Source organism: Camelus bactrianus, chromosome 13 (genome assembly GCF_048773025.1).
Source record: "Camelus bactrianus isolate YW-2024 breed Bactrian camel chromosome 13, ASM4877302v1, whole genome shotgun sequence".
Taxonomy (NCBI): Eukaryota; Metazoa; Chordata; class Mammalia; order Artiodactyla; family Camelidae; genus Camelus; species Camelus bactrianus.
In genome coordinates this window covers 60,339,396-60,351,663 of record NC_133551.1, presented here as the reverse complement: position 1 = coordinate 60,351,663, position 12,268 = coordinate 60,339,396, and the positions used below count along the sequence as shown (strand labels likewise).

General features: G+C 40.2%; 1 protein-coding gene across 1 annotated transcript in view; it reads left to right on the top strand.

Annotated features, from left to right (window-relative positions):
• Positions 1 to 6,405: 6,405 nt before the first annotated feature.
• STX12 (syntaxin 12) overlaps positions 6,406 to 12,268 on the top strand; it is a 32,360-nt gene continuing 26,497 nt past the window's right edge. Inside the window, exon 1 of the mRNA XM_010947980.3 lies at positions 6,406 to 6,666. Coding sequence (XP_010946282.1) covers positions 6,549 to 6,666 — 118 coding nt within the window. The 5' untranslated portion in view covers positions 6,406 to 6,548. The remainder of the gene's footprint in view (positions 6,667 to 12,268) is intronic.

Sequence of the window (12,268 nt, the reverse complement as noted above, 5' to 3'; positions counted from 1 at the left end):
TGCCATTTCATGGATAGGAATGTATTAGTTTGAAACCTTGGTGCTAGTGGGTTTCTAAAGTAAAAATAGATGCCCTTCAGACATCACCACTGCCACATCCTGGTCATTCTGTTCTGTAGGCTCACTGACAACTTACTTTCTCTAAAGAGAGTTTAATAAGTGCTATGGTCTGAATGTTTATCCCCTGTCCCCCGCCACCCAAATTCGTATGTTGAAATCCTAACCCCTAGAGATGGTAGTATTGGGAAGTGGGGCCTTTGGGAGGTACTTAGGTTCTGCCCTCGTGAATAGGATTAGTGCCCTCATAAAGGAGGCTCCGAAGAAATCCTTTGTTCCATCTACCATATGAGGACACAGCCAGAAGGTACGAGTTATGAGCCTAGAAGTGGGCCCTCTCTAGAACACAGCCATGCTGACTCCTTGATCTTGGACTTCCCAGCTTCCAGAAATATGAGAAAGAAATTTCTGTTGTTTATAAGCTACCTGGTCTGTGGTATTTTGTTATAGTAGCCCAGATAGACTAAGACAGTAGGCTATGTTTATGATAATTCACATTTATTGTGTGAATTATCTTAATCTACCCATTTAATCAGCCTTAAAAACCACTGTAGGGGAAGAATATAGTATAAACAGAGAAAGGCATCATCTAGTTCTTTAGGAAGGTCTTCAACCACTCTAAATAATCCTAAAAGTAATTTAGGTCCCATCCTTGGCAGTTTAAGACCATATGTTACCTGCAGTATAGCTACCCTCACCTGACGGCCAGCTCAAGGATCTTGGAGGAGACGCCATTTTCATGAAGGCCAAAACTTTCAGGAGTTACAGAGTTCTGATTACTATTCCTGCATAACAAACTCCCCCCAAATTTAGTGTTTTAAAACAACCATTTAAATATGCTTTGTTGATTAAGAATTTGGACAGGGCACTGTGGGAGTGAATGGACTTTGTTCCATAATGTCCAGGTCCTCAGCTAGGAACATTCAAAAGCTACAACATGCTTATTAGAGCTGAAATCATTTCTCTGAAGGCTCTATTTACTTGTCTATCTAGTGCCTGGACTGGGATGACTGAAAGTCTAGTGATGTTGACTGAAGCATCCACCTACATAGGGCTCTCCATATAATAGCTTGGCCCTATCTGGCATGGTGGCCTCAAGGTAATCAGATGTCCTCCATGGTGGCTCAAGACTCCAAGCACAAGTGATCCAGTGAACAAATCTGAAGCTGCTTTACGTATTCTGACCTGTCCTCAGAGGTCACATTACCTCACTTCTGCAGCATTTGGTTAGTCAAAGCAGTCAAAAGTCCATCCAGACTCAAGTGGAGGGTACGCAGATCACTTTTCCTGATGAGAAGGTGACGAAATACACAACCATGTGGGATAGAAGCTACTGTGGTGGCTATTTTAAAAAATACAATCTGCCACATAGGGAGTAGATTTTGGAACCAAACCAAATTCAAGAGAGTAAGGCAGAAGTTGCAACGTCTTTCATGGCCTGTCTTCCGACATCACACTCCATCATTTCTGCAAACTCTGCTGGTTACAGAGGACAAATAACTGACACTATTCAATATGGCTAGACTACCCAGGCTCATATCAAGAGGCAGAATCATTGGGGTCCATCTTGGAAGCTGGCTACCACATTGAACTTTGGGCTATAAAATTGAATCTATATGAATCTCTGGATATTTAAGACAGGAATGAAAGTTGCCATTTTGGGGAAAGGAGTTCATATTAGTGGAATCAATCAGGACTTTGCCTGGTAGTGATTGGCAGGCTGTCACGGAAGCAGATTACCAATACTGTGTCATGCTGTGGTTAGCTCTGAATTCAGACTTCCCGCGTCTGAGTTCTGTCCCTGCTTACCTTAGGGTTGTTGTGAGGATTAAATAATATATGTAGAAGTCTCTAGAACAGTGCTAACAGAATGTACTCGATTTTGTAAGCTGCTACTATGAATGACTTCCACACGATCTACATTTTCCCTGTTTCTTGAGCGGGAAAATAACAAAGTGACAAATTAGAAACACACATCACAAGTATGTTCACCTGTTTTTTGCTTCCAAAGTTACTTTATCCCAAGATCACTTTTAGGCCACCAGAACACTCATGCAACCTACAACTTTTACATCTTTTTTTCAGATCCACACACAGCTCCTCTTGTGTGCTACTTCATTGTACTGATCCTTGGAGTGCCATTTTTTTAAAGTTTAATAAGATATAATTTGCATATAGTAAAACTTATCCTTCTTAGTCTATAGATCAAAGAATTTTAATGGATGTATGCAGTGTACAATCACTGCAATCAAGATATGGAACATTTCCACCAGCCCCAAAACTTCCCTTGTGCCCTTTGGCAGTCAATCTCCTTCCCCAACTCCAGCCCCCAGCAACTCTTAATCTGATTTCTATCAAATGGTATGTAGCCTTTTGTGTCTGACTTCTTCCATTTAGCGTGTGCTATTGAGATTCATCCATTTTGTTGCATGTCTCAGTAATTTATTCTGTGTTTCAGTAGTTTGTTCCTTTTTATAGCTAAACAGCTTTCCATTGGATGGATGTACCACAATCTGTTTATCTATTCTGCAGCTGATGGACATTTGAGTTATTTTTAGTTTTTGGTTACTATGAATCAAGCTGACTTAAACATTTGTATGCAGGTCTTTACATGAACATGTGTTTTCATTTCTCTTGGGTAAACACCTAGGAGGGGATTGCCAGATTGCATGGTAAATTTATGTTTAATTTTCTACCTAACTGTTTTCCAAAGTGATTGTACAGTTTTGCATTTCTACTAGCAATATATGATCAGTGCTAATTTTAATGCAATCCTCTTTGCAAACTTCTTTGAATTTCTCCACTGACCCTTCCTTACATTCCCCAGAAAGCTTGACTTATTGGTAATGATGATACTTTATTTTTTTTTAGTATGAAAAATTTACTGAAGTATAGTGCGTATACAGAAGACACCCATCACAAGTATATGACTTGATGAATTTTCACAAAGTAAATACACTTATATAATCACTACTCAGATAAAGAAAGACTGCTACCAGCATTCCAAGAAGCCCACCTCATGTGCCCATTCCTATTCACTCCCTCTCTTCCTCAAAACTATGTACTATTCTGACTTTTTTGTTGTTCGTTGGTTTTTGTGGGGTGAGGTAATTTTAGGTTTAATTATTTATTCTTAGAGGAGATACTGGGGATTGAACCCAGGACCTCATGCATGCTAAGCATGTGCTCTACTACTTGAGATATACACTCCCCCTATTCTGCTAACAGATTAATTTTTCTGGTTTTGAACCTAATAAATACAAGATAATACAGAATGTATTCATTTTTGTCTGGCTTCCTTTGCTAGACATTATGTTTGGACAAGATCACCCACATTGTTCACATAGCAGTAGGCCATTTATTTTCATGCTCTATGATACTACAATTTATCCATCCTTCTGTTGATGGACATTTGGATTGCTTCCAGTCTGAAACTTGTGAAAGTAAATGCTCCTTTGGCCTGCTTTATAATAGCCTCAAACTGGAAAAAATCCAACTTGAATGATTATCAATAAGAGAATGGATAATCAAATTGTAGTAAAATCATATGATAAAGTACTACTCAGCAATAAAAAAACCCAAACCAAATATATGCGACATCATGGATAAATCTCAAGAACATTATGTTAACTGAAACAAGCCAAACACTAAAGAATACATAAAGTACGACCCTGTCTTGATGAAGTCTAAGAACAGGCAAAACTAATCTGTAATGATAAAAATCAGAAAGTGATTTCTGGGGATAAGCGGAATTGATTAGAAAGGAGCAGAGCTTGAGGAAATCTTCTGGGGGTGATGATGAAAGTGTTTTATATCTCGATTTGGATGGTGGGTATATGAGTGTATATAAGTGCCCAAATCATTGAAATTAACACTTAATATCTGTGCATTTTATTGTTTGCAGTTATAACTCAATAAAAATTAATATAGAAAAATGCTGCATGTTCCTAAAAAATGCTACTATGAACATTCCTGTACTTGGTTTTTGGAACACATATGGATGGGTGCATATCTGTTGAGTATATAGTTTGGAGTAGAATTGCTGGGTCATAGAATATGTATGAATCACAGCTCTGCAACTTAATAGCTGCACGACATTGGGCAAGTACCCAGAACCTCTAGAGAACACCAGTTTCTTTATCTGCTACCAAGGAGCTAATCTCACCTTGATAGGTTCAAACCATGAAAACTGTTTTTGTCAATTAGCAAAAACATATAATGCTGAGAAACCTCATTTTCTACAAGTACAACTTATTCAGAAAATTTGCTATTTGAAGTATCAGTAAGAATGGAATATTCCATTCTTGCCTGGAGGATCTGAGTAACTTTGACACAGAGAAGTAGCCTCAATTTCCAACCCAGGTGCAGAGCTTCAGATAAGGGGTTTCCAGATACAGCATTCCACATTTAGCTTCACATTGTAGTTTCCAAGGAAACAGGATCCTGAGTCCTCTTGCTAGCTCAGGCCTGATGATAATCCCTTTACACATAGCCTGGTGTGCTTTGAGGCTATCAGAAACATTGCTTCTTTTATATTTTACCTACACTCCATCTTTCCAAATCCTAGAATAATTCTATCTTTTCCTGTGCTTGGTGAGATGCCCCATGATTCTTCTGGTGTGCAGTCCCCCTTGCAGCATTAAGTTAATAAACCTAACTTTGTCAGACAACAGGTGGTCTTTATCAGATGGGCTTTATTTTGGGGATGGCTGATAACTTAATAAAAAAGTGTGTTCACAATGCCTGGATGGGCCTTTAAGAAACTGCAGTTTTAAAAAATTATTTGTATATAAATTCAACAAATGTTCATTTGACATCTAGTATTTGCAAGGCACAAATGTATTGCTATGAGACACAGCACAAGATAGCCAAGGCACAGATGGCAAACCACTTTTTTATTTTAGATGGAGATAGAAACTAACAATAACAACCACCACTCTCTCTTCAATCCTAGGAGAAAAATGCCTTTACTGAACTTCACTTTAAATAGAGTCAAATATAAATGAAAATATTCTCAAGACTACTTTATAGGTAAAAAGTACAATTTACATGATTTGCTGTAAGATATGACATTAAAGTATAGATTCTAAGAAATGGTAGGGTGTTAATAACCAGAATGAGAGCTCCCAAATGGCATCTGTCCCCTTCTAAAGAGGAAAAAAAATGCTCTTATAAATGCTCCAACGAAAAATAGAGAGAGCCTTGCTTACAAAAGCTCTAAGGCTGAATACAGGCTCAGTCACCCGTTTGGGGTCCCCTCCCACACAGGCAAGCAGCTTCCTCTCTTGGCCATTCCCCAGAGATTGTAAAGCAGATTGGGACGAGGTGGGGTGAAGAACACAGGAAACAAACTGCCAGTTCCCCTTCATTACTCTCTATCTTGAGCGCCTCTGAAACCAAAATCCTACCCATGTCTTTCCATTTACCATATACTCACAAAATGCAGTCTTCTCTGGGAACATTGAGGTCATACACTCCAAATTACTTTACGTAATGATTTAAAATTTTTGAAAGTCTAGTTCTCCAAGAAACCTTGGTTAGGGACAGATTTAGGTGGAGAATGAATCTGGTAATATTCACTTGAGAATGCGTTTTAGGGAAGGAGCGAGGTGACAGTAGAATTAGCTTAGCGTTTGGGTTCTGCAGTCAGATCTCAGAAAAGCAAATTAATCTCTGTGGTCTTAATTTTATCAACTGTAAAAGGAAAAATAAGAACGTTTACTTTGTCAACTTACTTTACTTAAGCATTTAAAAAATTCATTGTCCATTATCTGGTCTGAAGGTAAAAATACAGTTAGACTATCGTCCCTTGCTGCGAAAGAGCTTATGAACAACTGAATTGCAGTGAGATGTCACGCATAAAACATGCTCAATAAATATTTTCATTATTATCATCATTTTATTTTTTCGACTAGAAAAGGGGTGGAGGCAGGAATGAAAGTGATTTGTAAACCGTAGAAGTGCTCCACAAATCCCACCAAAGCCCTAGAGGATGGAATTAGAGACAGGAATTTTAGGAGTTTGGTTACGAATCTGAGTTTAAAGGTCGTCGAATTCTCCATATTTGGGCCTGAATTCTCGGAATAGAACAGAATAAGATGTTAGGGCTGAAATCATCTGGTACAATTTTACACTAATCGAAAATTCCTGCCTTCTGTCACTGTGCCCTGGCGAAAAACAACACCGCCACCGTAGATCCTCCAACCCGAGCCCCAGCGAAGTGACGTCACTGCCCCGCCCCGCACCCCCAAGACCCAGGGCGTCAAGTCTCTAAAGTACGGTCCCTGGTACCAGTTCCAGCGGCGCCTGCGCCTTGAGGGGCGGGGCGGGGCGAGGCTGACGCATGCGCGCTGCGTGGAGGCTAGTGCGCACGCAGCTTCATCCCCTTCCCCGCCTTTCTCTTCCCGATTCTCTGTCAGCCTGCGGGTCGGGTCTGGCGGCTGCTTCCGGTGGGAGCGCGGTGCAGGGCGAGTCGGTCTCCGCTCCTCGTCATGTCCTACGGTCCCTTAGACATGTACCGGAATCCGGGGGCCTCGGGGCCCCCGCTCCGGGACTTCAACAGCATCATCCAAACGTGCAGTGGCAACATCCAGCGGATCAGCCAAGCCAGTGAGCCGGGGACAGGGCTGGGAGGCGGGGGCCGTCCCGGGGACAGGCCTGGGTGAGGCTGCCGGGACGCGGAGCCCGGCCTGGGCTACCGCCAAAGCCACACCTGAGGCCGTCTCGGGCGCTCCACTCTGGGTGCGGCGGGCTGCCATCTCAGAGGCTGCCAGGCCCAGGCTCCCCGAGGGTCCTGAGCCCCAGCTGATGCTCTAGTTTCTTCTCAGGAGTTCTGCCCTTACGGTGTTGGTGTCAGGACAGTAGTCCTGACAGCTCCAGGGTGGGAGGGTGTGTGTGTGTTTGTGTGTTTGTGTCCGCCCGCCCGCCCGTCTGTCCTCTCGAGAGCAGTGAGTGAGTTGACTTGGCGCAGTGGTCAGCCGAGTTTTTCCTGTCATCTGCCTTCCTCCACCCACCTCTCTTTCCTCTTGGGCCAGTTTGGTCAGGAGTTGTTTACTGATTTAGACTTTACATTGTGCTCAGCTTCTGGCTCCTTGGAAGTCAGCGGCTTTCAATTAAGGAAAGAGGAGAGTGCATGTATTTTGGTGACATTAATACAGTTCTTCCTGTAATGAATTTGGAAATCGGATACAATGATTTGTATTCGAAGGGTGAGATGACTTCTGCTTCAATAAAGAAAATTCACCAAAAATATGTCAATTTACATTATTTTGTCTTTTGTAGCAAAGGGTTTGTGTGTATTTTTGGATTTCAAGGCTTTTGTTTTCCTTCCCTGTTTAGTTATACTTGAACAAACATGATACACAGAGAAGCTCAGAAACTTGGCCACAGTCACATAGCAAGTAAGACATGTTAGAGTTGGTGGTGAATTTCAGAAATGTCATTGCTTGTCTTAAAATTCCCTCCCCACCATTAGGGTCGAATGAGATTGTAGTTGAATGAGTCAAATACAGGCTGTTTCTTGTGCCTGAAAATCAGCTCAAAGCCTTATAGACAGGAGGTCAGCAGCAGCAACTGCTTAGAAAGAATGGTATCATCATCCTTGTTGTTTATTATTGTGTTTTTGTGAGCTTGGCTGTACCCTGCTAATAGGTGGAACTAGCTGGTCCTGAATTACAATTATGTTCTATATTTTAAAGAACAACTTATCACTTTGCTTTTAAAATTTAAATTTATAATATTGAATTGGAGGGGGGAAAAGTTTCTGATGGAAAGTGTTTGAGCCTGAGTACTCTGGAAGTGCAAAGAAGAATATGTGGTCTGTTAAACTCAGAAATTTAAAACAAAAATGAATATGACCACTGGTTAGAAAGTGTAGTACTTTGAGTTCAAATTTCCTTTTGTGAGGGAGTTGTAATACAGGTGATATCAGAAAATTCTGGTTCAAGGCCAAAAGTTTCTTGTTGAGGCCAAATCTGATTTTAAGGTCTATTTGTGAAATGTTCACTCTATGTGTATTTTTTTGAGTACCAGGCATGTAGTATATATAGGAACTGGCATGGATTCTTTCAACAGGGAGCCTGTGGTATACATAACAACTGAAATATAAAGTTGAAAGGGATCGATACTGTAGAAGAGATATAATAAAATTAGATAGCTACTCAGAGGAGAGAGATACTATTTTCACTTGGGAAGGACCAGGGAAGGCATTATGTCATTTGAGATCGGTCTGGAAAGATAGTGCAAAGGATTTGAACTTTTGACAGTAAAGAAAGAAGAGCATTCCAGGAGGAAATAAAATGAACAAGGGCATGTTATTGGGAAAGCATGAGGTGTACACAGAAGCAGAGTGATTTAATTTGGCTAAAGTAGTGGATTCCAGAAAATAGTGGAAAATAGGATGGGAAAGGTAAGGCGGAGCCCAAGCATGAAGGGCTTTAAGTGTCAAACTAGAGGGGTTTGGACTTAATTCTTTAGAAATGTATAAATTGAGTTGGAAGAGAGAGACTGAAATCAGAGACATCAGTCAGGAACTGAAAATGAAAAGAAGGAAGGCAAGGATAGGAGAGGTATCTTTGGTGATAGAATTGATAAGATTTAGTTGTTGATTAAGCATCAGGCTCAAGGGATGATTAGAGACAACTATTAATAACATTAATAGCTGACATTGGTATATACTGTGTGCTGGGCAATATAAGTGTTTTACATGCATTGTCTTAATTTTGAAACAACCCTCTGAAGTAATTAACCAATATTATTTCTTTTTATGGGTTAGGAGACAGGCTGAGAAAGTTTAAATAATTGCCCAGATAGCAAATGGCAAAACCTAAATTTGAAACCAGATCTCTTATGACCAGCAATTAGCCTTTTTATAATTTTTAATTAATATTACACTTTTGTAGCAGTTAATACTTCAACAATTTACAAGTGCCTTTTTTCCCCCTACCTTCATAGGAAACTATGGAGAATACCTGAGGCTATGGAATTTTCTCTTCTTGTGGTGTGCCTACCTCTCCTGCTAGGTTGTTAGTTCCTTTGAAGAATGGAACATGGCTTATTCATCTTTTTATACCTAGTACTTACTTCAGACCCAAACATGTGATAGATTCATTCATTCACTGTTCAAGAAATATTCTTTGAGCACCTGCTATGCACTGGGGATGGAGTGGTAAGACACAAAATCCCTTCCCTGGTAGCATGTGTATGTGTGTGTGTGTACATATATACACACATATGCATACATATACATATTTAAATAATATTGAATAATGATAAGTGCTATGAAGAAAAATAAAGCAAGGTAAGCAGAGAGAGACTAAGGAGAGAAAGAGGGTGGGTGTGTTATATTTTAGATCAGTTGGTCAAGGAAAGCCTTTTTGAGGAGGTGATGTGTGTGTAGACACCTGAATGAAGTGGGGGAGGGAGCCATGTGAGTAGCTGGGGGTATTCTAGGCAGAGGGAATAGTAAGAGCAAAAACCTCGGTGTGTTCAAAGAATAGCAAGGAGGCTCGTGTGGCAGGACTGCATTTAGAGAAGGGGAATTTCGTAGGAAAAGAGGCCAGAGAGGTAAGTCAGAGATCATATCATACAGTAGGGTCTTGATGCTTAATAAATTGTATTTAGTAGATTTGAATGAATAAGGTTTTTCTACCATCTTGGACCTTTTCCTGCCTTATTTACCTTGTGCTGTGTGTGGTTCCTCCCTCATCTTGTGACCCTAAGCAGTGTGAGTTGGAATTTCTTCCCTTGGGATTGTTACATCAGCACTAGGAATTTGAAATTAGTGGGATGACATTGCTTCTACCCAGTTATCAGGCTAGTGCCCATCCCCTAGACATGGCCAGCATACCTAAGTATGCAGTCTAAATGTGAGCTCCCAGACATATACCCACATCTGTATAGTCCTGCAGGGACCTGTAGCCATTGAAAATTTGAGAGAATAGCTATTCTTTTTTCTCAGTTGTTGAGCCACAGACATAGGTTTGGAATTGCTGAGCGTTATCAGCCTGAAATACGGCAGGCCCCTGCGTGTGTTGTTACAGGTACAGCTAAGGTGGACTGCCTGGTGCAAAGGGTTGTTATCCGTATGTGTGGGCTACAGAACAATGTTTGACTCTGCCTATTGTGGAATGAAGGGTCTGGGCAAGTATTGCTGAGGTAGATAAAGGAAATAACCTATCAGGCTCCAAGTTATCCCTGAAGAGATTAAAGAATAGCATTTCTGTCCTTTAATGTTGCTAATTTATTGATATGATTTTGTTTACTACTGAAATAAAAGGCAGTTGAACTCTTAAAGCTATTACTGTGAAACCCTGTGGGTTGTTCTTTCAAAGTCATTTTCATATTGGCCCCTTGCTCTTTATTTCATTGCCACCCTCGTAAGTCTTCATGATCTCAGTATCTGCATTCCAGCAGCATGTGTTCAGTGTCTCTGTTCCCATTCCAGTTCATCCTGATCATGCTATCAGCATTGTGTCCAAAGTCCTGTTTTCATTATACCACTCACCTCAAGAGCCTGCGGTGGTTCCCTGTTGTCTGCTGCATCAGATCTTAAGATGCCACCTTGCTTGCACTCTGTCATGTTAACCCAAATTCGTCGTATTTTCTATCTCACCCTTTGCTACGGGCAGGCTATTTTTCTTAATATCCCTAAACACGCCAAGGTTTTTGCTCCCAAGGTTTTGCTCATTCTGGTCCTCCTTTCTTTAATCTTTCCCTACCTCACTAGCTCCCTAAATTATACAAATCCTTTGAGTTGTGCTTAAATCCTGCCCCTGTAACTAAGCCTTCCTTTGCTTTTGAAAGAGGATGAAGTCAGAAAGAACTTGGATTTTAACCTCAGCAGATCTGTGACTGAGTCCTTGCTTCTCTGTGTAGTTCTGTTAACCTTGGGCAAGCTAGTTCCCCTCTTTGTCTGTTACTCTATCTGTAAAATGAATGGTATGGTTAAAATGGGATGTTTGAAAGTGCCTAGGTTAGTGCCTGGCACATAGTAGGCATTCAGTAAATGGTGATATTATTGGTTGAGTCCCCTGCCCCACTGTAGTTTAGTAGATAAGTGAGCAGGCTCAGGAGTCAGACTACCTGGGTTTGAGTCCCAGATCTGCTTCTTACTTGCTGTGTAAACATACTGCTGTTTCTCAATTTCCTCATCTATAAAATGGAGTTAATAATAATCTCTACCTGATAGGATTGTGAGAATTAAATCAGGTAATTTATGTAAAGTGCTTAAAACAGTGCCCGCGACATCAAGTGTTTAAGAAATGTTAGCTATTGTTTTTTTCTTTGAATTTGCAAGCAGTTCCCTTTAACAGTTTAGCACTTACTTTAATCTATATTCTTTAATTCATGTTTTTTGACCTTGTCATTCCAACTGAGAGATCACTATTAGTTTTGTGGGGACAGCGACCATGCGTTGTACAATTCTCTTCAGCTTCAGTGCCTGGCACAGCAGTGGCTATGTAGTTGGCCTTCACTATGTACTTAATTGATTTTATCATCACTAAGTGCATTTTTCGTGGTCTTGAGTTTGATAATAATAGCTATCCTTAACTGAGTTCTTTTGAGTGCCAGACACTGTTCTAAATTTAGCTTCTTATTATCTTATTTCATCCTCACAACAACCACATGAGGGTTCTCTTGTTAGTCCCGTTTTTAGGTGAGGAAACTGAGGCACAGAGGAGTGGAACCTTTTCCTAGGAAGTGGTAGAACCAGGAATAACACACGGGCAGTCTTAATTCACAATCTTTGCTCTTAATCATTACATATTCTATCACTGGTACGGTAAATAGAAGATTATACCTTTGATATTTAGTACACAAGTTCACTTTAGTTTATATATATACAGATATGTATATTTTAATTCACTTTAGCTTAGAGCTTTACTATTATAGTATAGTAGCTACTTTTAAAAGTCAGGTCAATGTGTTAAAAATTAAGAGGCAAGAAAATATGGCAGTTGTTTAGAATGAAAAAAAAGTCAGGTCATTTTCATCGTAGCTATGCAAAAACAATGTAAACCTAATTTTCAGAGTAAGACGCTGAGATACCTTCACTGTCATAATTGTCACATAGCTATCATCTTCTCATTTGATGTAAGTAATGTTTTTTCTTTGAATTTGTATTTGTTTAATATACTGAATTAGAGCATTAGAATCTGTTAAGTGAAGAAATTTTTATCTGTATGGTAGTTGCTTTCGATATGACTAGACT